The sequence below is a fragment of the Gopherus evgoodei genome, chromosome 14 (assembly GCF_007399415.2).
Source record: "Gopherus evgoodei ecotype Sinaloan lineage chromosome 14, rGopEvg1_v1.p, whole genome shotgun sequence".
Classification (NCBI taxonomy): domain Eukaryota; kingdom Metazoa; phylum Chordata; order Testudines; family Testudinidae; genus Gopherus; species Gopherus evgoodei.
The window spans coordinates 2,487,405-2,515,391 of record NC_044335.1 but is presented as its reverse complement, the minus strand read 5'-3'; the positions used below and the strand labels follow the sequence as shown (position 1 = coordinate 2,515,391).

Genomic DNA, 27,987 nt, shown 5'->3' with positions numbered 1-27,987 from the left:
CCCGCCCCCCGGCTAACGGTCCGCACCCGCGCCGCGCGCTCCCGCCTGCGAACCCCGTCCCCGTGCCCGTGCCCCGGCCCCCGACACCTCCCCCCCACCCCGGAGCAGGAGGAAGATGAAGGAGATGAAGCAGCGGAGGAAGAAGGAGCGCACGTGGGCTGAGGCCGCCCGCCTGGTGAGGGGGAGATCCCCCCAGGAACGGGGGCGGGGAGGCCCCGCAGTTGCAGGGCTGGGGGGGACCCGGTCCCCATAAGTAGAGGGGCCCCTCTGGGTAGGGAGAGAGCCTGCGGGAAGGGTCGTGAGGAGAGAAACCCCTGTGTACAGTGGGCAGGGGGCAGAGATCTCCTTCCCTCAGGGCCAGGTGACCATCCCCCAGCAAACCCCGCAGCGAAGATGGGGTGTCTCCCAGAGAGGGGCCCGGGCGCGTTGGGGGGCTCCCCAGTGCAGCCAGGGGAGTGGTCACTCTATGGGCTGGCGCAGGGAAGGACACCTCACCCTGTGAGCAGAAGGGACCTGGCTCAAAGGGAGAGCTGAGAGGCACCTCATGATATTGCTTAGCATCATCTGTCTGACTCTAGTGCCAAGGAGTCCCCATCATGGACCAGGACCCCATTGTGCTAGGTGCTCTGCAAACAAAATAAAGAGATGGTTCCTGCACCAAGGATCTTACAGAGAGGCCAACATCCCCCTCTCAGCGCCCCCAATAACCAGGGAGGGTAGCAGTCAGTGGACATTGCTTCTCCCATACAAGAAAAGAGAGAGCAACCTCCTCCCTATCTTCAATATGAGATGGGGAAGAGAGGAGGCTGCTTCTGGAGCACAATAACACCCCCACACACATCCAACATAATCACAGGGTGACTTTCCCTGTGGAAAGGTGGAGAGTCGCAACTCCCACCATTATAACTCTTCCTACTCCTTTTTCTGCCTCCATCCCTCAAGAGAAAGAGAGAAATTGCTAGCCTCTTTTCTCTGTATATTACTGGGAGGAAGAAAGGGAATGATTTTAGTCCTAACACATGCACACTCTGTACTGCCAGCAGGGTCTTAATTGCGAACTACAGCAGTGCTTCCAGAAACACTACCTCTACACCAGGGGTCGGCAACCTTTCCGAAGTGGTGTGCCAAATCTTCATTTATTCACCCTGATTTAAGGTTTCGCATGCCAGTAATATATTTTAACGTTTTTAGAAGGTTTCTTTCTATAAGTCTATAATATATAACTAAACTATTGTTGTATGGCAAGTAAATAAGGTTTTTAAAATGTTTAAGAAGCTTCATTTAAAATTAAAATGCAGAGCCCCCCCACCCCCCCGAACCGGTGGCCAGGACCTGGGCAGTGTGAGTGCCACTGAAAACCAGCTCGTGTGCTACCTTCGGCACCCATGCCATAGGTTGTCTACCCCTGCTCTACACTATCATTTTGAGAGACTGTCATATTACATGGGGGAAGGGAATTGTGTCAGATATTTCTCCCTTCCAGATTTCCAGGTTTGTGGGGCTTCTCTCAGAGAGGGTGAGAAACAGATCCTTTCACATGCTCTCACACATATTACCAAGGGGAGGGAATGGGTCTTTTAGAGAGAGATTCTCCTTTAACCATGGAAAGAGGAGGATTTTCTGTTTGAGAAGGTTGTGAGCGCAAACACCATTTATGGTGGTTGGATAAGGCATTTTTCTGGAGAGGCCTTCTGCAGTTTGTAAGCATTACTTTAAGACAGATACTGAGAAACTACGCATCTTCTCAAATGGTATGAACAGATAGTCTGATGAGGCATTGACAAGGTATGAGGTGACTAGTCACTGTAGAAAATGGTACTGTTTGTTAGACAGCCTTTAATTCTTCTGCTTGGGTCAGTTTTACTTACAGGTCAGCAAAGTCTGAGCAGTATGGTAACTGTTCTTAGTTTTGTCAGGTCCTACTTTTTATTCTCCTTTCCCTTAGATTTATTTAAACCTCTCTGGAAGGGATCCCAGCCTTCTGAGAAATGCCAGGTTTGGGGTCCAGAAAACATTACTGTCAGGAGTTTCCTTAGTGACAACAAGCTTCTCCCTGACACCACTAGTCTTGGAAAGCTAGGCATTGTAAGGGGTATGGTGTTCAAGCATACGTGAAAATATAAATCTCCTTCCTGTCTACCAAAGGGCTTTACTTGCTTGGTGTCTTCATGGTCAACATTTTCATTTGGTCATAAGCATGTTCTTGGTAACAAATCTGGTATGTGTGTGATGAATTTTGTGGCATGTATTTTCATCATTTTTTTTTTTAAATTCCATTCATCAAGCGGTAGATTTCTAGAATAAATACCTGCTTTGGTTATAAGAACATAACAGTGGCCATACTGGGTTAGATCAAAGGTCAGTCTAGCCCAGTATCCTGTCTTCTAACAGTGGCTGATGCCAGGTGCCCCACAGGGAATGAACAGAACAGGTAATCATCAAGTGATCCATCTCCTGTCACCCATTCCCAGCTTCTGGCAAACAGAGGCTAGGGACACCATTAATTATGTCCATTAATACCATCCTATTGGAGCCCTGCTGTATTCTGTTGCCCATCACCAGGTGGGACAAACCTGTCTTTTATAAAAGAACTAAGGCCAGATCTTAATCTGGAATCCAGATGTCAACTGGAAAATCTAAAATGGAAACAAACTTTTAAAAAGTCTGTACCAAATAAGAAAATATAAACCCACCAATAAACTACAGTCCAAGCTAAAATTTTTAAAAGAGGAGGAAATGACAGGGGAATATGGACCAGTTGATCCAAATGAAGATTGAACTCTTAAACTGTTGTCTGAACAGTTGGTGCCTTTAATACCCAGCCTCTTAACTCAGTTCATGACACTCTCCATTTCAACCCTGTTGGAGTGGGAGAATAATCACATGGCAAATGGCACACTCAGCTTTTTGCATGCTTTATTGTGCTGATTGTTGCTGCTATCTACTTTTAATTCTGATTGGAAAAGGCTTGTTTGTGTTGTTTTTTTCTCCAGGAACCAATATTTCTTCACAGTAAACCTTTTAAAAAATAAAATCTGTGAATGCAAGTGACTAAGGGAGGCACAGTGATCCTGCCCTCTCCGTATGGATAGATAGTTTTTCTTTTCAGCTCTCTTTGAGCCAAAGGCACTTGATAATTGATTTAGTGGCACAAGGGCATATTTTATGTGTAGTATATTGGCATCTATATAAATAATAAATACATGCATCTTGGGGGGGTTTGTTGTGTGTTTTATGTGTCAAGGTTATGTACCAGACCATGCTGACATTTAATGAGAGCTGGACGATTGTCTTGAGTCCATCCGGTTTGAATTAGCATCCATTGGATTCTAATAGTTATTCTAGCTTTTTCTGAATAGGACTTGCTTGAATGCAATAGGAGATTCCCAGGCCTGACCAACAAAGAGAATATGAGAATGTTCTGACCCAGTATGGCCAATGAGTCCATTTAGCCCTTTATCCTAGCTTCTGATAGTGGCCAATGCCATATGCTTCAGAGGGTATGAACAGAACAGGGCAGTTATTGCGTGATCTATCCCCTGTTGTCCAGTCCCAGCCTTTGGCCATCAGAGTCTTAGGGACACTCAGAGCATGGGATTGCATCCATGACCATCTTGACTAATAGGCACTGATGGATCTTTCCTCCATTAATTTACCTCATTCTTTATAAGTGGGTTCCAAAGTTTTGGCTTTCACAACATCCCCTTGCAACAAATTCCACGGGTTGACTGTGTGTAGTGTGAAGAAATACTTCACTATATAACCTATTCAGATTAGAACTTCTGCCTTCTGGTAGTTTACATTGTCCTTTGAGTGAAGATTATTATTTTTTAGCTCACTTAACTTTGACTTTCACTCTTCTCCTGCCCTTCAAGCTAAAAGTTGCTATTAGAAAACACTAGTGCCAGGTTCATGCTCTGAAGTGCTTCAGCCCACAGCTTCTTTGTGGGTTCTAGTCTTGTAGGTGGAATACTTGAATGTAGGCACTTAGGCTGCTCTTCTGGCAGGTGACCCTGAGTGTGAGGCAAAGACTAAGGTTATATGTGCACTAGAAATACTTCAGCTGTACCACTGTAGTGTAGACACTGCTTATAGTGAAGGAAGGGGTTCTTCCATCGCTGTAGTAAATCCACCTCTCTGAGAGGAAATAGCTACATTGAAGGAAAAATTCTTCTGTTGACCTAGCCCTGTCTACATTGGGGTTTAGATCAGCTTAACTCCATCTCTTGGGGGTGTGAATTTTTCACCTCCCCCTCTCCCCGAGAAATTTAGCTAGATCGACCTAACTTTCTAGTGTAGACCAGTAAGTCTGCTTGCATAATTTTTCTTGTTACCCAACACACTAAATTGTGTGTTAACTCACTGCTTATTAGTTGTCCAAAAAGTAAGTCTGCAGCTCATCTACTTTGGCAACTCATCAGTAGTCATTTAATGGCATAGCACCCATGCTAGTTAATCCTCACTGGCATCTGGTCTACCAGTGAATCTTTTCATGGATGTCATTTGTTACCTTCCTCTTGGTTGGGGCCTCTCCCTATGTGCATTAAGTGTATGAGGTCTCTAAACCCCAGCTTCATCTTTGTTCTTTTTCTGGTTTGTCATTGGCTCAACCTCATACCAGATTATCCTCTTAGGGAGACCAAGCCTTTCCTTGCTGTTCTGGTTTGTGGGGCTTCTTTCAAGCTGATCTTACATCCATTAAAAATAGATGTTTGTTTAGTACTAGGCTTTACCACACTCCTGTCAAAGTGCTTTTAATTTGACTCTGTAAGTATCTGTTACATTTTTTATTCCATTAGATGTCTTCATGGATGGGAAGGAAAAGAACTTTTTGGAGCTTCCTGTCCTGTGAAGTGAATGCTTTGCACATTCTGTTTCCAAAAAAATATATATATATTTTGAGATTTAGTGTAGTACATAGAGCCACAAGGAATATTGAACAGGTGTTCTGAGGATTATATTGCTAGTCTAGTAGCAGGGTAATTGGAGGAGTAGCATAAAGGTTCACAGTTAGGGAACTCCTTTGGGAAGGCAGGAAGTGGAAATATTACAAACAATGCATTCAATTTCTGGGGGAAGTATTGTCTTATCCCAAGACATTCCTTCTGGCCAGTGCTCAAAGCAGCATTAATAGGTTCTTAATGGAGCCATGATGTCCTGCCATAATCAGCCAGAGGAGGCGTTGCTTCAGTGCACGCAGAGCCTTTCAGGGTAGGTGAAGGAATGAGAGAGAATCTTGTTGGATGCTTTCTCTTCCAACTCTGACTCTTTAAAAGTAGTCATACATCTGATACAGTTAGGGGCTAGGAACTGTTCTGAGCAGGGCTTTTTATTTCTGATAGTAAGCATTCATTCTCCATTGTGGGCTGTGTTTTATTTGGTTGTCATTGAGTTAAGTGTTTTCCAGATGCTCTATGGGCTGTGAAGGTTTTTCTTGATTTGAGAACATGAATGTTCCATTTCATGCTTCTCACAGTTGACTGTTGAGTGATGCATTCTCCACGTCAGATGCCCATTTCATTTGAGTGACAAAGGGTGATAGTGTCTGGTGATGGCACTGAAATATTGTACCCCAAAGAAAACTTGATCAGTGTGGGAGACTAGTGGAGCTGTACTACCTCCAAATAAAAATTGTTTATTCCATTTAAATATAGCTTATCATACTGCTTGCAGTTCTGGCCGTCCAATCTCAAAAATATATTAGAATTGGAAAAGGTTCAGGAAAGGGCAACACAAATGTTTAGGGATATGGAACAGCTTCCATATGAAGAGAGATTAAAAAGTCTGGGACTGTCACCTTAGAGAAGAGACAACTAAGGGGGTAAGAGGGCATGACAGGTCTACAAAGTGATGAATAGTGTAGAGAAAGTGAATAAGGAAGTATTATTTGCCCTTCACGTAACACACAGCCTAGGGTCACTCAATTAAATTAATAGGCAACAGATTTAGAACAAACATAAGTAAGTACTTTTTCACACAGCACACTTTCAACCTGTGGAACTCATTGCCAGGGAATTTGGGAAGGTGAAATCGAACTGGATTCAAAAAAGATTTAGATAAATTCATGGGGGATAGGTACATCAATGACTGTTAGCCAAAAAGACCAGGGATACAGTCCCATGCCCTGGGTGTCACTAAACCTATAACTGCCCCAAGCTGAGACTGAACGGCCAGAGATGGATCACTCAAAAATTGCCTTGTTTTCCCTCTGAAGCTTCTGACACTGGCCACTGTTGGAAGACAGGATACTCTGCTATAGATGGACTATTGGTCTGACTCAGTATGTCCATTCTTATGTTCTTATTTCTTGGGCTTTCATTGCATTTAACCATGGGATTCACAATTCCAAACTTCCAGTCCCCTGGCAGGGTAATGCTATAGTGTTTGTGTATTATTTTCAGGTACTTAAATGTGACATGGTGGATATGGTTTGGTTTTGCTTTTCTTGAGAAGTGTAGGTAGACTTTTAATTGCAGTACAACATTGGAGTGTGTCATTCAGTTTGGGCTTTTTCTTTCCTTTTGGCGGCTGGGAAGTGGGGGTGATAGAGATGGTGACCTGCACTCTTTTCTTGCAGACAGTTCTGCTACTCTACCTTTCAGAGGGAAACTTCAGTCATTGGTCCCTGACATGATGCTGCAGTGACTCAGTTCTGGATGTTGCTGACATAAAAAGGGCATTCATTTTCTTCGCTCACGACTTGTACTAGTTGAATTGAAAGAGAGAATCTCATTGCCAACTTCTGTAAAGTACTGTCCCTGCTAAAATCAGAACTGCATGTCATTGTGGCTATTATGTTAAGGGAATTTATTAAGTGATTGCCAGCAGAATATCCCAGATGGAATATCTGTTGCCTCTTCTCTAAGGTATGTTAGGCCATATAGTGAAATGTATTTTTACATTGGAGTTGCTATACTGGATCAGACTAGTGGTCCACCGTTCTCTGAAGCAACTGTCTGTTGCTTCAGAGGACAGTGCAAGAAATCCTGCAGAGTAGGCAGTTATGGGGTAACCTGCCCCTAGGGAAAGTTTCCTCTTAAATCTGAATAATTAAAGTTTGGCTTCAGCTCTGAAACACTAGGGTTTACATCTGTTCTGAAGCTTTATTTTTAATATTTACTATTATAATTCTGGTTATTCCGGTTATCCGTATAAATGCCCAGTTCTTTTTTGAATCTTGCTAAGCTCTTGGCTTCAAAGATATTTTGTGGCAGAGCGTTCCATAGGCTTATTCAGCATTATGTAAAGAAATATTTTATTTTGTCACTTTGAATTTGTCATCTTTCAGATTAATTAAATGTCCCTTTGTTCTTGTACGATGAGACAGATGAAGAGAAGCTCCTCATCTACCTTCTCTAGATCATTCATTATTTTATACCTTTTGTCATATCCCCTCTTACTCATCATCATTCTGAGACACAGTTTCAATCATTTAAATCTTGCCATGGAAATTTTTTTCCATGCCACTAATCATTCTTATTACCAGTCTCTGAAACCTCTCTGTTTCTTCTGTATTCTTTTTGAGATGGGATGATCAGAACTGAATACAGTATTCCAGCTAAGGGTGTACTACTGATTTATGTAATGACATTATTATTATTTGTAACTCCAACATGTTAGATGCTTTACAGATAAATATGAAGAGAGAGTCTCTGCCCCAAAGAGCAAACAGTCTATATCTACTATGTTAACGTCTATTTCAATGGAAGCCTTAGACTGTTATACACATATTAAAGGTTGTGTGCAGTAAGGGCTTTGTCCGATGTTTACGAAAGTCAGTGGGAAAACATCCATTAATTTTAATGGTGAGGGATCAGTGCCTAATCTCCCAGCTCTCCCCTTCTCCCCATACTTGCACAATTGCACACTTGATTAGACCTAATGAAAAAACAGGGCAAACCATTTGTAGTCCTAGAAAAAGTGCAGGGATCATGGATATGTACCGTAGTCTGCTGTTGGGTTAACCTGAATTTTGTAGCAGGTTTTCTTGTGGAGATACTAACTTTTAGCAGACATATTCTTGTCTTTGAATCCCAACCCAGGAAACAATTCAGCGAATGGGAATAGAAAATGTAGTATGAAGCTTTGGTATTTATATCTTTTCAGGTGCTGGAAAACTACTCTGATGCTCCTATGACCCCCAAACAGATTCTGCAGGTCATCGAGGCTGAGGGACTGAAGGAAATGAGGTTAGTATTGATCTTCTTGTCTATACTAAAGTGTGTGGGGGAGGGTGAGTAAAAAGAGCAGGATTACTTAGTAGAGTTCTACCTCCTTTCTCTAATCCACCTTTCTTTTCTCTCTCTTTCTCCCTCTTTTTCTGTAACCCAATCATTTGGGGTAAGAATATACTAGCTGTTTTTCCTTATTGCTACTGGAGGATTTCCAGTGTCTTGTAAACACAGAGTGAACGTCTCTGCCTTTCAGTGGAGTTGTAGGACTTTTGTAAAATATTCAGAATGCCAACTATGAGTCTGTCTCTGATATAAATGCTTCTCCTTTGTGTGTTTCTTTTACAAATAACTACTACTGGTCTTCCAGTGTTGGGCCTGTGTTTATGTAATGAGTCAAACTCAGTCCTCTGTAGAGCTTCACCTCTAGAGCAGAGACTGCTCCTTTTTCTGGGGTCAAGTAAGAAGCTTCCCTTATATATGCAGTATGCTGCTCTTTCTACATATTCTACCATACCACAGTATTAATGCTGCTGTATTTTTTGTGGCCCTTGCTATATATCGTACAACATATATCACCTGAAGAAGAGCCTGCACAGGAATGTAAGAATCTACAGGGACGGGTGGAACCCCAGGTCTTGTCTTAAATTAATTTCCTAGAATTTCCATCTGCTTTTGTTGAATCTAGGAGAAAGAAGATACACAATACATTGTAGATCAAAGGAAGTAGATGTTTGCTAGCCATCATACTGCAAACTCCTTACCTTGGTTACAGGAATTGGGTTGCAAGTTTGACTGCACACAGTAAATCAAGCTATCTTTGGCCGTTCAGCATTCATTGACTTACATATGGGATCTTAACTCTATGCTGTTATAACTAGGCTCTGTTTTTCTTTTGGGTTTTATGAATCGTCTTCCACCATGTTGCCTGTGTCACTGTTGAACTGCTGTATAACTATAGAAGGTAAATGAATCCCTTTGGGACTGAAGCAATTCAGAATGTTAACGTGTTTCTCTTCTCACTATCCCTGAAATCAGGCAACAATCATGATGGTTTGAGTAGTGAACAGCTTCATAATTCACAAACAGAGGTCTAATGTGTAGGAATTACCATTGTTCAGGGAGGGACTGTGCCAGCATGCTTTGTTCTCTTGATAGTAGAGCTGTTAGAACACCCACTCAATACTCAGGGTTCCCAACAGCTAGGTTTATAGTGGGAATGGACTTTGGTGTTGGTTTCACAGTATGGTATGTAGGGAGTGGAATAAGGATGGGCTTATAATGAAAAGCTCCATATTCCTTCTCATTTAATCAGATATTCACTCTGCACTGACCTACTTTCTTTGATCAGTCCTTTTACCTAGAGAGGTAGCTGCACTATTTGAGGGTCTGTGAGCGCTAGGCTGTCCTGTACTAATGGCAATAACATGGTGTCTTTTCACTAGTGCAAATTTTCTTGTTGTCTTCCAAGCTTTGACTGGTAACTTATCAAAATAGGTATCTAAAATCAGGCTTCTCTGCGTGTGTGAAGTTAAATCCTTCAGAGCTAAATCATTTTTCTAGAGGTTGGTGTTTCCCATCAGGTATATCTGCTTCCCTTCACTCAGTTGTTAATTTTATGCTTCGGGAAAAGATGGCTTTCTTACATTATCGTGTAACTGAAAGGAGCAAGTATTGTTCATAGACCCAGTGTTAAAATACAAACTGTCCACCCAGCCTGTGATCTTGTCTAGCTAAATAGCATTGAACATTTTCAATATTTATGTGGGGCGCTTGCAAAGAAAACCCAAGACCTGAAGGAAGTAGCATTCCAGGGACACTCTGAACTAATGCCACCCTGATTCTAGAAAACACTCAGTACTTGGAGCGCTGTCTTCCTTAGGACGTGCAAAATAGGGATACCCAGTGGTTTATGCAAGAGCAGAGGTGTTGGGTCCAGTCTCATGGCTAAATTGTAGCTCCAGTGAGTCTTTGGACGTTTCTTTTGTCTACAGTTTCAATTAGGGAAGTTAATCTTTTCCTTTCCTAAAACTTTTCCTGTGGCTGGTAATGTACTTGCAGCGTTTTGCTCAGTGCAGAGGGAGAAATGATGTGTAATTTACAAGAGAGGGAGTTGGGATTTTTCTGTGGTGTATAAAATGACACATGGTAACTTTGGCTACCTCCAAGGCTTGCAAAGAAATGCCAAAAAGCAAACCAGCAGCAAAACAAACATAATCAAGATTAACCGAGAAGTTGTTCTAAACCCAGTTTTCGAGAAGTTGAGACTCAGTACTTTGAGCTTTTGAGACTGAAACATTGCACTTAGACCAGTTTTCAGTTTCACTTTTAATAATAGTGAACTTTTACATTGCTTTAATAACAACCCTTGCAGGCTCTAGAGGTAATGTTTTATATATGCATGTGTGATTATGTGGAAAATCTGATGATTTGGTGTGTCACAAAGGTTTCGTTAGCGTGAGTGTGGGATGGGTGATTTACTTACAAATGACAAACAACCACTGAGTTATGTGGGCCATCCCAAGAGAGTGCCATTAAACCCTTTATGCTACACTATGCTAGATATATTCTCTTTGTGCTATGTATATTGAAAGAAAACTATTTCAGAAATGTTTGAGTTTGTAAACATTTTATTGATAGGGTTTTTTTGTAGTTCTCCACCTAGAAAGTAAGGCTTCCTTAGTACTTTGAGTCCAGCTATAAAGAATTCAGAGAGAGACAGAGAGAAAGCGAGAAAAATATCTCAAATGATAAACCTCTAAAAATGACCTAGAATGGCTTGAACATTAGTGTAACATACTGCTTTCCTATTATCTGAGACTTATCTCACTATGATGTGCCATTGTGGTAAGCAGCTCAGATAGGAAAGCTATAATAGTGCTCAGACTGGTTGAGATACTGTACCCTAAATCTCATCAACATCCTTCTACTAACTGCCCTTGATTTAAAATAAATAAATAGTAATAATAATGCTGTAGGGTTTTGTGTATTATTTAAAAATTGGCATTTAGATAATCTAAACCTCATCTCCCTTTTTCTCTCTGGTTTCAGTGGCACCTCTCCCCTGGCCTGCCTCAATGCCATGCTGCATTCCAATTCAAGGGGAGGTGATGGACTCTTCTACAAATTGCCTGGACGTATCAGCCTTTTCACACTCAAGGTAAATTGTGAACTCCTGTCTTCCATGCTAGGGACGAAGTGCGAGTTCAAGTTGTTACATATTGCTGCTGTTGTTAATCCATCGCTGGTGATCGCTTTATGAGTTTAGCATACTACCCTTGGTAACATCATGCAAAAGAGAGTCTCTGGGATCCATAATTCTATATGCAGTGGTTCTTGTGCCTATAAGCTATATGTAATACATTTCTGCTTTTTAACTTTTATAATTCTTAAATTACGCAAGCAGGATAAAAGCTCTTCTTCCAGTACATGAAATGTCAGTATTTAGTTCATGCAATCATAAAGGATAGAGCATCATCAAAATAATGAAACCTGTTTGTTTCCCTTATACAGTATATGCCCATTCATCCAAAATCCTATTACTTGAACCTCTGCATTATCCAAATCTCTTTCTTGTCCCTCATGCTGGGAGACAAGCACTTGTCAACATCCGACACTGTTGTCTTTTTATCTCTAATAAAAAGTGTCTAAATATTGTCATACAGCTTCTCAGCCCAAGAAAGAATAATTATTCTGAATATTTTAAAAAAAACAACCCTCAGTAGTTATGCATGCATAAATATGAGCAAACTGTTTTATTTTTCTCAAGTGTGTTTGAGTTACACATCTGAGAAGGGTCCATGTCAGTAACTCAGTTCTACTATTTGAAAAGACGGTGTGTGAGTTAACCTAATTAAAATGAGCTGTGCTGACTTCTGTTTTATTGGGACCTTGAATGTATTGAAGTCCCAGGGGATTAAAATATGGAGGTGAAAAAATCAAGTAAAAGCTGCAAAGTCTGCAGTGCTGCTGTCTGTGTTGGCAAAATGGTACGAGATCAGAGTAAAACCAATGGATCCTGCCAGGAAGTGGTGGGACAGTGGGCTCACAGTTAGGCAAAGACAAGGGCAGTAATGACGGCAGGAAATAAAACTACCTGCTAGCGCAGAAACGGAAGAGCAGTTATTTGTCCCACTGCCCATATTTGTGTGCTCACACACACTGCTGCTTGTGGAAGATTGTGGAACAACGCTGGATTTTAGTCCTTAATGTACATATGAAATGTTATATCAGTGCATGAGTTTTTCTGTCTTTGCAGGTCAAGGATTATCTCATATAGCCCTCGAGTTCTAGCTCCATAATTCTTGCACACACGCATTGTGCAACGTATCATAGTTGGACTGTTAAAAGATGTGGGGGCACTTATGTGATTATGAATTCTTTAAGTTAATGCTTGAAATTTTTAATGGTTTATAGTTAGGGAGGTCAAGCAATTAAAAACATTAATCATGATTAATCGTGCAATTAAAAAGAACATAAGAATGGCCATACTGGGGCAGACCAAAGGTCCATTCAGCCCAGTATCCTGTCTACCGACAGTGACCAATGCCAGGTGTCCCAGAGGGAGTGAACTGAACAGGTAAAGATCAAGTGATCTGTTTCCTGCCATCCATCTCCACCCTCTGACAAACAGGCTAGGGACACCATTCCTTACCCATCCTGGCTAATAGCCATGAATGGACTTAACCTCCATGAATGTATCCAGTTCTCTTTTAAACCCTGTTATAGTCCTAGCCTTCACAACCTCCTCAGGCAAGGAGTTCCACAGGCTGACTGTGCACTGTGTGAAGAACAACTTCCTTTTATTTGTTTTAAACGTGCTGCCCATTAATTTCATTTGGTGGCCCCTAGTTCTTATGTTATGGGAACAAGTAAATAACTTTTCCTTATTCACTTTCTCCACACTACACATGATTTTATATACCTCTATCATATCCCCCCTTCGGCTCCTCTTTTCCAAGCTGAAAAGTCCTAGCCTCTTTAATCTCTCCTAATCATTTTAGTTGCCCTTCTCTGAAACTTTTCTAATGCCAGTATATCTTTTTTGAGATGAGGAGACCACATCTGTATGCAGCATTCAAGATGTGGGTGTACCATGGATTTATATAAGGGCAATAAGATATTCTCAGTCTTATTCTCTGTCCTTTTTTTAAAATGATTCTTAACATCCTGTTTGCTTTTTTGACTGCCGCCGCAGACTGCATGGATGTCTTCAGAGAATTATCCACGATGACGCCAAGATCTCTTTCCTGATTGATTGTAGCTAAATTAGCCCCCATCATATTGTATGTATAGTTGGGGTTATTTTTTCCAATGTGCATTGCTTTACATTTATCCACATTAAATTTCATTTGCCATTTTGTTGCCCAATCACTTAGTTTTGTGAGATCTTTTTGAAGTTCTTCACGGTCTGCTTTGGTCTTAACTCGCTTGAGTAGTTTAGTGTCATCTGCAAACTTTTCCACTTCACTGTTTACCCCTTTCTCCAGATCATTTATGAATAAGTTGAATAGGATTGGTCCTAGGACTGACCCTTGGGGAACACCACTAGTTACCCCTCTCCATTCTGAAAATTTACCATTTATTCCTACCCTTTGTTCCCTGTCTTTTAACCAATTCTCAATCCATGAAAGGATCTTCCCTCTTATCCCATGACAAATTAAGTTATGTAAGAGCCTTTGGTGAGGGACCTTGTCAAAGGCTTTCTGGAAATCTAAATACACTATGTCAACTGGATGCCCCTTTTCCACATGTTTGTGGACCCCTTCAAAGAACTCTAATAGATTAGTAAGACATGATTTCACTTTACAGAAACCATGTTGACTTTTGCCCAACAATGTATGTTCTTCTATGTGTCTGACAATTTTATTCTTTACTATGGTTTCAATAATTTGCCTGGTACTGACGTTAGAATTACTGGTCTGTAATTTATGGGATCACTTCTGGAGCCCTTTTTAAATATTGACATTACATTAGCTATCTTCCAGTCATTGGGTACAGAATCTGATTTAAAGGACAGGTTACAAACCATAGTTAATAGTTCCGCAATTTCATGTTTGAGTTCTTTCAGAACTCTTGAGTGAGTGCCATCTGGTCCCGGTGACTTGTTACTGTTAAGTTTATCAATTAATTCCAAAACCACCTCTAATGACACTTCAATCTGTGACAATTCCTCAGATTTGTCACTTACAAAGGACGGCTCGGGTTTGGGAATCTCCCTAACATCCTCAGCCATGACAACTGAAGCAAAGAATTCATTTAGTTTCTCTGCAAGACTTTATCGTCTTTAAGTGCTCATTGTATCTTGATCATCCAAGGGCCTTACTTAACAAACATTTTGTTATTACCTTTTGAGTTTTTGGCTAACTGTTCTTCAAACTCCTTTTTGGTCTTTCTTTCGTTCTTTCTTTCATCGTTAATTGCACTGTTAATAATAGAATACCATTTATTTAAATATGTTTGGATGTTTCTCCATTTTCAAATATATTGATTTCAATTACTACACAGAATACAAAGTGTGCAGTGCTCACTTTATATTTATTTTTTATTACAAATATTTGCATTGTAAAAAACAAAAGAAATAGTATATTTCAGTTCACCTAATACAAGTACTGTAGAGCAATCTCTTTATAATGAAAGTTGAATTTACAAATGTAGAATTATCTACAAAAAATAACTGCATTAAAAAATAAAACAATGTAAAACTTTAGAACCTACAAGTCCACTCAGTCCTACATCAGCCAGTTGCTCAGACAAACAAGTTTGGTTACAATTTGCAGGAGGTAATGCTGCCCACTCTTGTTTACAATGTCACTTGAAAGTGAGAACAGGCATTCATGTGGCACTGTTGTAGCCAGCATCGCAAAATATTTACATGCCAGGTGCGCTAAAGATTCATGCTTCAACCACCATTTCAGAAGACATGCATCATGCTAATGATGGGTTCTGCTCGATAATGATCCATAACAGAGTGGACCAATGCATATTCATTTTCATCATCTGAGTCAGATGCCACCGGCAGAAGGTTGATTTTCTTTTTTGGTGGTTCAGGTTCTGTAGTTTCCACATCAGAGTGTTGCTCATTTAAGACTTCTCAAAGCATACTCCACACCTCGTCCCTCTCAGATTTTGGAAGGCACTTCAGAGTCTTAAACCTTGGTTCATGTGCTGTATCTATCCTTAGAAATCTCACACTGGTACCTTCTTTGCATTTTGTCAAATCTGCAGTGAAAGTGTTCTTAAAACAAACGTGCTGGGTCATCATCAGAGAATGCTATAACATGAAATATGTACCAGAATATGGGTAAAACAGAACAGGAGACATACAGTTCTCCCCCAAGGAGTTCAATCACAAATTTAATTAATGCATTTTTTTTTTAATGAGCATCATCGACATGGAAGCATGTCCTCTGGAATGGTGGCCAAAGCATGAAGGGGCATATGAATGTTTAACATATTGGCATGTAAATACCTTGCAACACCGGCTACAAAAGTGCCATGCGAACATCTGTTCTCCCTCTCAGGTGACATTGTAAACAAGAAGCAGTCAGCAGTATCGCCCGTAAATGTAAAGAAACTTGTTTTTCTTAGCAATTGGTTGAACAAGAAATAGGACTGAGTGGACTTGTAGGCTCTAAAGTTTAACATTGTTTTGTTTTTGAGTTCAGTTATGTAACAAAAAAAATCTACATTTATAAGTTACACTTTGACGATAAAGAGATTGCACCACAGTACTTGTATTAGGTGAACTGAAATATACTATTTCTTTTGTTTTTTACAGTGCAAATATTAGTAATCAAAAATAATAATATAAAGTGAGCACTGTACACTTTGTATTCTGTGTTGTAATAAAAATAAATATATTTGAAAATGTAGAAAAATATCCAAAAATATTTAATACATTTCAATTTTGTTCTATTTTGTTTAACAGTGCGATTAATCACGATTAATTTTTTTTAGTTAATCGCTTGAGTTAACTGCAATTAATCAATAGCCCTCCTTATAATTATTGTGAACATAGTCAGGCTTAGTGATTGGATTAATAAAAACATGTTCCCATGACCCAGTGTTGTAATTTGGTTATGTTATATTCAAGAGTTTCTTCCTGAGGAAGTGTAACTGTAGCCATGATTATGTATTTTCCTGTCAGTCTAGCTCATAAAGCTTCAAAGGGAAGGACTCTAATCACGTATGTTCTGTTTGGCCCTTCTAGAAGGATGCTTTGCAGTGGTCTCGGAACCTATCTGTGGCAGAAGGAGAGGAGCTGGATGATGCAATAGATGCAGAAAGCTGTGGGTCCAATGAAGCCAGCACTGTGAGTGGTGATAATGATGGTAAGTGTCAAATAATATTAATATTAGACCAGGCTTCTCAAATTTCATTGCGCCGCGACCCCCTTCTGACAACAAAAAACACTACATGTCTTCAGGATGTGGGAGCAAAGCCTGAGTCCCGGCGTCCTGTCAGGGGCAAAGCCAAAGCCCAAGCCCAAGCCTGAGCCTCACCAGCCCAGGCAGGGAGCCGAAGCCCAAGGGCTTCAGCCCCAGGTGGTGGGGCTTGGGCTTCAGCCCCAGGTCCCAGCAAGTGTAATGCCAGCCCTGGCGACCCCATTAAAACAGGCTCTTGACCCATTTTGGGGTCCCAACCTACAGTTTAAGAACAGCTGTAGTAAACTATAAGCATCTTCTTCAGGGTCTGATCATGTGCTCTTTTCTTCCAGTATCTCTTGATGAAACCTCTTCTAACGCCTCCTGTTCCACTGAATCTCAGAGTAAGAGTCTCTCCACTTCCAGAGAGAGCTGCAGATCCGCCTCACAGGTAGGGGTGAGTGTGGAGTTAATGGCAAGGGGCAAAGCCAGGATTGTTTATTCTTGAGGAGAGATCTCAGTGCCACATGAAGTCTGGGTGGTAGGGAGAGGGATTAGAGACATTTCAAGGTCATCTTCCCAAGCAGGGGCAGAATTACAGAGCCACCTCATGGAGTTGGAATGAGTCTGAACAAAAGCTGCAGCAAAGGCAGATCTGTTATATAAGTGTTAGATTCCATGGTGTGGGGGTGGGCGGGCATGTGAAGGTGGTGCAGGGTTCCCAGCTGTTAAAAATAAGTTTGATATGTGAGTACACTTGAATACTTGGCTGGTTGTTCATTTGTGGTCAGGTGGAGCTTTGTGTCTGCACTCAGCTAGGAAGAGGTGCAGTTTAGAGGGTAACCTATATGTACTTTAGCACCCTAAATAGTTTGTATCTTGTTTTTCTCTGGAACACAGACAAGCAAACAAAAGAAAAAGACTGGTGTGATGTTGCCCCGAGTTGTCCTGACTCCACTGAAAGTAAATGGGGCACATATGGAGTCAGCCTCAGGTGAGCATTTGTTGCACCTTGACTATTTTCAGCAAGTTCATGGCATGGCCCTTCAGCACTGGTTCTGTACAGCTGTCCACATTAGTTCTTCCTAGGCCAGGGCATGAGAAGTATGTTTAGTGACCACTAAATAAATCAAAGTGATTCTAATTAATTTATGCAATGTTACCTTATTGGATGAAAATTGTATTTAATATAGTGTCATCAGTCACCCAATCAGAACTATCAGTGATGGAGCAATGACCTAATTTTGTTTATCTAAAAATGAGTCTGTTGTAAGCAGATCATTGTCATGTGCTAAAACCTCTCTCCCAGTGGAGCTTCTGCTACTCATCCATGAATCTGTGACAAATGGCTTTGCCCTTAGGTTTCACAGGAAGGCATGCTGATGGAGAGAGCAGCAGCACTTCCAGCAGCAGCAGCTCTTCTTTGGCCCTGTTGAATGCCACCATGCGCAGTAGGACAGAAATCATCAGGGATCCTCCACAGCTGCTGAGAGGTATCCGGAAGCCAGGAGCTGGTACGTGCTTCTGAATAAAGTTGTAAGAACTGGCCATAAAAACTGAAGCAAATATCAGATGTGTCCAAGTCTGTCCCCTTCTTATGGAAGAATTCCAAGACTTTTATCCTTCTCAGTGTCTCTTCCAATGTTAAGGCTCCTCAGTATCAAACAACTGTCTCCTCACCCTCAATGAGGAGGCAGGTGCCTCCTAGATGCTATTTGCCTAATCTGAAATGTAGCATCCGGGGCCTTGGTGGTGTGTATGTGAGAGCATGCATACACAATGTGCAGTGTTAGAGATGTACTTTGCAAGTCTTTGGGAACAAATGTTTTTTATAAAAAACATTGTGATTGAAGCTTAGTTTTTATCATCAGTCATGTTGTGTGTGTTCGATTATGCTGTACGTTTTTATCCATGTAATAATTCGTAAGACACTTTGGATTCAGTGAGGTGATGCATCCAGAAACAGTGCAAATCTCTCACCTCTATAAATGATCTAGCCAGGTGAACTGGAGAGTGAGTCTTTTGGAAAGTCATTAGTTCCATCTTTTGACTCTATCACAAAGATACAGGAGTAGAGAAGCATTGCCTCTTCAATGCCATTGGCCCCATGAGCACAGAAGATGCAGGGTGGGGTCACTCGCCTATTATATATTAGTTCAAAAGTGATCTTACTGCAGGAACCTTGGAAAGGATGGTTTTGAAACATACAAGAGGATTGTGTTTGTATGTTGTGATTCAGATATTCAGGGAACTGGTCTCTGAGGTCAGCTCATTTATGTTGTTTGAAATCAAGTTATCTAAGAAGGGCACTCTTATGTCAAAACACTAGCCATCTCCTTTTCTCTTAAATATGCTACCTAGTTATGTAGTAAAATATGAATTATTTATTTAAAGGTGTTTGATAGATCCTTTCTTTGTAGTGGAGTGCCACCACCTGTTTTCTTGTAATTTGCTCATTTACAGCAGTACTTTCGTTTATGAAATGTTGTCAGAAATAATTATGATTTTATTTTTTATTTGGTTTTCTGGAAACTACAGGGCAAATGAAGCGAAACAGAGGTGAGGATATAGATTTTGAGACACCTGGTTCCATTCTTGTCAACACAAATCTCCGAGCACTGATAAACTCCAGAACCTTCAATATATTCCCCCCACACTTCCAACAGCAGCTCCTCTTCCTCCTGCCAGAAGTTGACAGACAGGTACAGGCACACAACAGTCACTCTGCGTCTCGTTGCTTGTTATGTTGTATCATCCCTGTTCCCACAGAGCTGCTGTATGTGCTTTCCAACTATTATACTTTTGCCTCCCTAGATGGGGGCAGATGGGCTGATGCGTCTCAGTGGCAGTGCTCTCAATAACGAGTTCTTCACCCATGCTGCTCAGAGCTGGAGAGAGCGACTGGCTGATGGTGGGTAGATTTGTTGTTTTGAATGATTGGGAAAAGCCTGCTGCCTACCTTATTTGGTAGAAGAAAAATAAACTGTGGAGTTTGATTCTGTACCAACTTTGGAGTCTGTTTGGCTACATTCCCCCCTTTTAAGATTTACCTTACACTTCTCTTAGGTGCCCAGAGGCCTTAAAAACAAAGTGCCAGCTAGATTTGTGTAGTCTCTCATATACTGCCTCTATTGAGTGGATATGACTCTCAGACCTGTTCAAGTGTGTGTGATCATGTTGCCCTTTAGTGGCTGCAGTGCACAGAGCTATAACCCCTAAGGTAGGAAAGGAAGAGGGGGGACAGATTAAGGCAGGGAATCTACCTCTAATGTAACTTTTCTCAGGTCCTAGCTACCATTAACTTGTTTTTTAAATGTTGTTTTGGGGGCTTTTGGTTATGGCACTTTTAATTATTACATTAACTACTCAACCTTATTGTATTAAGTTGAGCTTCAGTTATTCTAAATTGAAAGAAAAATAAACAATAAAGAAACTTGGTTCTTTTTTCTTACATTTTCTCTCAGGTAGTTAATGTATAAACTGAACGCTGACCACCTTATTGTGTGACACATACAAATTGCTTATTAATCTAGGGGTTCTCGGGCTTTTCCAGATAATGGGCTCAGGTTACAACAGAAAAAAATATTGGGTCACTTTTCCTTATCTAGTCATATAGAAAGGGTGGGTGATCAGGACCTCCCTGGGCTGTTTGTGACTCAGTTGAGAATCCATGCTCTAATCTATGCATATTTACTATGTTCATCTCTGTGGTATATGAGAACTTAATCATTTCTCCCTTCTTCGCTCCCTCCAATCTTCCCATCAAACCATTACAGTAAATGTCCCGTAGGAAGGGAGGATGCATATCCATTGGTGGTAATATCCCAGTCCAACTACCTATGTACTCTATGGCAAATTGGACACCAATTTTGTAGTAAGCTCCCTGGTTTCTCTGATATGGATATAAATTGTGTGGCAGCTTCTGGTAAATTTCAAAATGGAAACTTATTGAGTTAAGTATAAACGTGAATAATACATGCATTACAGTATCCCTGCTGCTGGTTTTTATAGTTAATGTAATTAACATTGCTTGTACATTTTCAATGTCAGAATTCATCTCTAATGTGATGAGTGCGAGAATTTCACACCGCTCAGAGCTATTGTTTCAGGCTCTCTGAATTCTCAGGGAGAGAGAGATCCCAGCATTGATTACTCTCATTTTACATTTTGAAGGTTTTCTGTACAACTTCTGTACAACTCTGAAACTTTTTTTTAAAGGAATGAAAGATTTAGAATTTCTTGCACAAGTACACGGAAGGATTCTGTGGCTGAGTCTACACTGCACTTCAAGGGACTACAGGATTGTGAATAACAGTGAGCACCAAAGTGCTGCATTGTATTTCCCCCATGTGGACAGTGAGGGCAGGAACTAAATGGTTCCTAGTTCACATTAATGTTGTCCTCTTAAACAGAGCTGCATTCATGTAACTAGGGGTACGTCTACACTATGGGATAATTCCGATTTTACATAAACTGGTTTTATAAAACAGATTGTATAAAGTCGAGTGCACGTGGCCACACTAAGCACATTAATTCGGCAGTGTGCGTCCATGGTCCGAGGTTAGCGTCGATTTCCGGAGCGTTGCACTGTGGGTAGCTATTCTGTAGCTATCCCATAGTTCCCGCAGTCTCCTCCGCCCCTTAGAATTCTGGGTTGAGAGACCAGTGGCTGATGGGGCAAAAATCATTGTCGCAGGTGGTTCTGGGTAAATGTCGTCAGTCATTCCTTCCTCCGGGAAAGCAACGGCAGACAATCATTTCGCGCCCTTTTTCCCTGGATTGCCCTGGCAGATGCCATAGCACGGCAACCATGGAGCCCGTTCAGCTTTTTTTTTGACAGTCACCGTATGTGTACTGGATTCCGTAAACAGAGGCGATACTCCAGCGCGACACAGCAGCATTCATTTGCTTTTGCATGATAGCAGAGATGGTTACCAGTTGTTCTGTACCGTCTGCTGCCAGTGTAATTTGACAATGAGATGACGGTTATCTGTCCTTCTGTGCTGTCTGCTGCTATCATGGATGCCCCTGACTGAGATCGGCCGGGGGCGCAAAAGCAAAACTGGGAATGACTCCCTGAGTCAATCCCTCCTTTATGGTTTCTAAAAATAGAGTCAGTCCTGCCTAGAATTTGGGGCAAGTGTACTAGAGAACCAGTGTATCAGAGAGCACAGCTACTCCGTGTCAGATCCCGCAGAAATGATGAGCTACATGCCATTCACGGGGGGTGCCCCTGCAACAACCCCCCTCATTGCTTCCCTCCTCCCCCAACCTTCCTGAGCTACCGTGGCAGTGTTTCCCCCCCCATTTGTGTCACGAAGTTATAAAGAATGCAGGAATAACAAACAGTGACTTGTTAGTGAGAGAAAATGAGGGGGAGGCAGCCTCCCAGTGCTATGACAGTCCAGGCAGGACATTAAGCGGTGCGGAGGAGAGGAGCCCAGCATCCCGCTGCTATGATAGTCCAGGCAGTACAGAATCTTTTCTTTACACAGGAAAGGGAGGGGGCTGATGGAGCTCAGCCCCCAGTTGCTATGATGAGGACGGTTACCAGCCATTCTGTCCCATCTACTGGGAATGACCAAGAATCATTCCTATTTTTACCCAGGCGCCCCTGAGGCCAGCCAGCGGTATTCAGCAGTTATCAAGCATGTTGTACCGTCTGCCACCGGAGAGGGAAGAGGAGCAGATACTGCTCTTTACTGCCACAGCATCGCGTCTACCAGCAGCATTCAGTAGACATAGGGTGACATTAAAAAAAAAAAAGTCAATAAACGATTTTTTTCCCTTTTCTTTCATGTGGGGGGGGGCAGGGTACATTGACGAGCTATTCCCTGAACCACGCCAGACAATGTGTTTGAACCTACAGGCATTGGGAGCTCAGCCAAGAATGCAAATACTTTTCGGAGACTGCTGGGGACTGTGGGATAGCTGGAGTCCTCAGTACCCTCTCCCTCCCTCCATGAGCGTCCATTTGAGTCTCTGGCTTCCCGTTACGCTTGTCACGCAGCACTGTGTAGCCTGTAGATTTTTTTTTTCAAATGCTTTGGCATTTTGTCTTCTGTAACGGAGATCTGATAGAACAGATTTGTCTCCCCATACAGCGATCAGATCCAGTATCTCCCGTACGGTCCATGCTGGAGCTCTTTTTGGATTTGGGACAGCATTGTCACCCGTGCTGATCAGAGCTCCACGCTGGGCAAACAGGAAATGAAAATCAAAATTTCTCGGGGCTTTTCCTGTTTACCTGGCCACTGCATCCGAATTGAGATTGCTGTCCAGAGCGGTCACAGTGGTGCACTGTGGGATACTGCCCAGAGGCCAATACTGTCGAGTTGCGGCCACACTAACCCTAATCCGATATGGTAATACCGATTTTAGCGCTACTCCTCTCGTTGGGGAGGAGTACAGAAACCGATTTAAAGAGCCCTTTATATGGATATAAATGGCCTCGTAGTGTGGACGGGTACAGCGTTAAATCGGTTTAACACTGCTAAAATCGGTTTAAACGCGTAGTGTAGACCAGGTCTAGGAAACTTTTAGTTCATGCCATCACTGTCCACAGAGGGGAGTTACGGCATAGCACATTGATGCCCACTGCTGTTCACATCCTTGTTGTCTGAATGGGGTAGTGTACACATCCTGTGACAACTTCTATGGCCCCTGAATCATCAAGTTTTCTTTTGGTTTTTAATGTTACTTAATATGGTCAGATGAGGGTCATTTCTTGCAATATAGTTAATCTCTAGGGGTGAAATCGTGGCTCCACGGAAGTCAGTGGAAATTTTGCCATTGACTTGATGCCAGAGTTTCACCATAGGGGTGGGGACACTTGCTGTCAGTTGCACAAGTGTTTGGTCACAGCTGAGTATCACTCTGGAGAGGACAGAGGGACCTGATTTTTTCCCCTTAAATAGGTGATTTGGTGCTTTGACCATTAGCAGTATTTAACGTGCCAGAATATCCCATCAGGATATCTAGAATTTCAAAGGATAGAAAATGTACTCTCTGACAAGCACAGAATGTGTACTAGGCATGCTCTGAGTGCTGTGGAACTGGTGAGTTGGCTTTGGATAGTAATGAAACTTGCATTTGCTTGTTTCTCTGCAGGTGAATTTACTCATGAGATGCAGGTTAGAATACGACAGGAAATGGAGAAAGAGAAGAGGGTGGAGCAGTGGAAAGAGAAGTTCTTTGAAGACTACTATGGACAGAAGTAAGGAATGCTGCCTTATGGGTCTTGTTTTATTCCAGTCAGGTGGATAGGGAACTTCCCTTTGGGAGCTAGCTGCTCTCTGAGAAGAAGCAGCTCCATTATTAGCAGCAGCTCTTTTTGGAATGCTAGTTATGGTGTGAATCGTTGAGATTATCACTGCAACGGAATACCTAAACCTGAGTTCTTTTTGTTTCCAAAACTAGTAATATTAGAATTATAGGACAGGAAGGGAGCTCGAGAGGTCATCTAGTCCAGTCCCTTGCACTCATGGCAGGACTAAGTATTATCTAGACCAGGGATCGGCAACCTTTGGCATGTGGCTCGCCAGGGTAAGCACCCTGGTGGGCCGGGCCTGTTTGTTTACCTGCCACGTCCACAGGTTCGGCCATTCGTGGCTCCCACTGACTTTGATTTGCCGCTCCAGGCCAATGGGGGCGGCGGGAAGTGGCGCCCAGCACATCCCTGGGCTTCCCGCAGCCCCCCTTGGCCTGGAGCGGTGAACCTGCAGACGCGGCAGGTAAACAAACTGGCCTGGCCCACCAGAGTGCTTACCCTGGTGTGCCGTGTGCCAAAGGTTGCCGATCCCTGATCTAGACCATCCCTGACAGGTGCTTGTCTAACCTGCTCTTAAAAATCTCCAGTGATGGAGGTTCCACAACCTCCCTATGCAATTTATTCCAGTTCTTAACTTCCTAACTGTCAGAGTGGTTTTTCCTAATGTCCAACCTAAATCGCCTTTACTGCAGTTTAAGCCCGTTGCTTTTTGTCCTATCCTCAGAGGTTAAGAACAATTTTTCTCCCTCTTCCTTTATGTATTTATGTACTTGTAAACTGTTATCATGTCCCCTCTCAGTCTTCTCTTTTCCAGACTAAGCAAACCCAATTTTTTCAATCTTCCCTCATACGTCATGTTTTCTAGACCTTTAATTATTTTTGTTGCTCTTTTCTGGACTTTCTCCAATTTGTCCACGTCTTTCCTGAAATGTGGCACCCAGAACTAGACACAGTACTCCAGATGAGGCCTAATCAGCACAGAGTAGAGCGGAAGAATTGCATCTCATGTCTTGTTTACAACACTCCTGCTAATACATCTGTCAAGGTTTTTCCCCCCACTTTGAACTTTAGAGTACAAATGTGGGGGACCTGCATGGACCCCTCTAAGCTTAATTCCTAGCTTAGATCTGGTAACGTTGCCACCAGCCAGGAGTAGTGTCTGGCACACTTTCTGTTCCCCCAAAATCTTCCCTGAGGAACCCAAGACCCAAACCCCTTGGGTCTTAAAACAAGGAGAAATTAACCATCCCCCTCCTTCCCCCCCCCCCCCCAAGCTTTCCCCTCCCTGGGTTGCCTTGAGAGGCTTCACACCAATCCAAACTTCTTGGATCTTAAAACAAGGAGGAATTAACCATCCCCCCTCCTTTCCCACCACCAATCCCTGGTGAGTTCAGACTCAATTCCTTTGATTTTTCCTTGTTTTAAAATCCATCAGGTTCTTAAAATGAAAGCTTTTAATTAAAGAAAGAAAAGGTAAAAATTATCTCTGTAAAATCAGGATGAAAAATGCTTTACAGGGTACTCAGATTCATATAGACTAGCCCCCCCCCCCCCCGCCTTATATTCAAAGTTACAGCAAACAGAGGTAAAAATCCTTCTAGCAAAAACACATTTACAAGTTGAGGAAACAAACATAAGACTAATCCGCCTTGACTGGCTTTTACTTACTATTTTGAAACATGAAAGACTGATTCAGAAAGATTGGGAAAGCCTGGGTGTGCGTCTGGTTCCTCTTAGCCCCAAGAGCGAACAACACAAAAAGCACAAACAAAGACTTCCCTCCACCAAGATTTGAAAGTATCTTGTCCGCCTATTGGTCCTCTGGTCAGGTGTCAGCCAGGTTCACTGAACTTCTTAACCTTTTACAGGTAAAAGAGACATTAACCCTTAACTATCTGTTTATGACAACATCCCAGAATGATGTTCGCTTTTTTTGCAACAGTGTTACACAGGCAACTCATATTTAGCTTGTGATCCACTATGACCCCTATATCCCTGTCTGCAGGACTCCTTTTTAGGCAGACATTTCCCGTTCTGTATGTGTGCAACTGATTGTTCCTTCCTAAGAGGAGGACTTTGCTTTTGTCCTTATTGAATTTCATCCTGTTTACTTCAGACCATTTCTCCACTTTGTCTAGATAATTTTGAATTATAATCCTATCCTCCAAAGCACTTGCAACTCCTCCCAGTTTGGTATTGTCTGAAAACTTTGTAAGTGTACTCTCTATGCCAGATTAGTTTTAGATTGTAATTCTATTGTAATCTATTACAGATTTAGTTTTAGATTGTAAATCCTGATATCATTTAATCATTTTCCTTATTTCTTGTGACAGTTTACCAGCAGTAGTGAATACTTAATCAATCTACCAAGAAATATCTTGAGTGAGATGAGTGTCTGCTTTGTAATCTGTAAAGCACCATGTACTGCTCCGGTAGTACGTACTGTAAATAATAAACAATTTACATCCCTCCCAGGAGATGAAATCGGACCCAACAAGCTTGTTCTGGCCTTTAAATAATTCTGTGGTTGCTTTGCAGGTTGGGATTGACTAGAGAAGAATCACAGCAGCAGAATTCAGTGCAAGAAGATGCTGAGAACAGGACTGGGTTGTCTGTTCAGGGAGAAGCAGCAAAGCCACAGCATGGTCCTTCCACACGTCAGCGAGATGGACACTTCAAGAAACGCTCTCGGCCAGATCTGCGATGCAGAGCAAGGAGGAGCCTATATAAAATACGCGAGCCTGACCAGACTGAGACTCCCAAAGAGACCGCGTCTGTGGGGCCAGATTCCTCCTTCCATAAAGAGACTAAAGCTGAGGTGGATTTGGGAGGAGAAGATCTGAGAGGCTCTTCGTCTGCATCATTGAAGCCAGAGAGTTCAGAACTGCGGTTTTCTCCAGAGGCTTCCAGACTGCACAGTAAAATGGAAGATCTGTCATTTGCAGCTACATCTGTAAACAGAATTCCCAGTTTGCCTCAAGAAAACTTAGATCGGGAGTCAAAGGACCAGAAAAGGAAATGCTTTGAGGAGGCTGCCTCTACCTCCTTCCCCGAAAAGAAGCCCCGGCTTGAAGACCGTCAGTCCTTTCGTAACACAATTGAAAGTGTTCACCCAGAAAAGCCACAGCCTACCAAAGAGGAACCAAAAGTCCCACCCATCCGGGTAGGAGAGACACTTAGACCTAATTATTACATTAGGGACTTTGTGCCCTGTAGCGCCAAAAGAATATGAAAATGTCATGCCCTCTTGTTCAAAGAGGGGAATGGAAGAGTCTCTCACTGATTGTACTGGCTAAGTTCTAATTACTGCACTGTGTTGTCTTGTTTAGATAGCCAGAGAGTAGAATGGAAAATTACTCCATGGTCTTCTGTACAAGAATGCAGAGTAGCCTCTTTTATTATACACCTCATTTGTAGTTTTGTGGGTGCAGATATGGCTATTCCTGAAATGGGATGATCTAATGCAGTCAAGATTTTCAAACGTTCTCATTGTAACCTTATAGACTCCCCACCTTCTTCCATGTGGGATGGAATCCTCCTGTCTACCGCTTATACTCCCCTGGAGGTGGAATTGCAGCTCAGCCCTTTTTGGCAGCAGGAGGCCATCCTACTCATTTCAGTGAGAATGGATGACACTTGACAGAAATCAAAACTCTGTCTTCTCCAGAGTCCAGATTCAGCTAGTGTTCAAGCCTTGTCTGGTGGCTAATGACAGATGATCTCACTATAAAGTGGATTTTAAAAGATACCACGATATGGAGCCTGAGTAGAAACCTCTTGAGGACCTCATCAAGAGGCTAAGGGCAGCAGCACTTTCACTGTGCCAAAAATCACTTCCTTTAGCAATATTAACTAAATATATTGTATTTCAGTGAACTGATTTAAACTGTTTTGCTCTCTGAGAATTTCAAGTATTAGATTAACATCTTCTCTTCTGATTCTTTTTCAGATTCAACTTTCACGTATCAAACCACCCTGGGTGGTTAAGGGTCAGCCCGCTTACCAGATTATGCCCCAGGATCATCCCCAACACAGAATTCTCTGGTCGGGGCAGAACTGGTGCCAGAACACTCGCAGACATTAAAGCTCGTGCTCTGCAAGCCCGAGCCCAGCGAGAGGCCGCTACAGCTGCCATTGGAGGTGGGGGTGGGCCAGGAGGAGGAGGGAACAGCACTGATAA

At 42.2% G+C, this 27,987-nt stretch overlaps 1 protein-coding gene across 1 annotated transcript; it reads left to right on the top strand.

Moving 5' to 3' along the window:
* Positions 1-68: 68 nt before the first annotated feature.
* Positions 69-27,987, top strand: LOC115635062 (putative Polycomb group protein ASXL1). The gene is made up of 13 exons (XM_030533316.1): positions 69-175; positions 8,107-8,189; positions 9,133-9,135; positions 11,223-11,331; positions 16,384-16,504; positions 16,891-16,988; positions 17,438-17,531; positions 17,899-18,051; positions 19,076-19,239; positions 19,352-19,448; positions 23,648-23,753; positions 26,346-26,970; positions 27,757-27,987. The coding sequence occupies exons 1-13, from the start codon at positions 116-118 to the stop codon at positions 27,889-27,891; spliced, it is 1,848 nt and encodes a 615-aa protein (XP_030389176.1). The 5' UTR covers positions 69-115; the 3' UTR covers positions 27,892-27,987.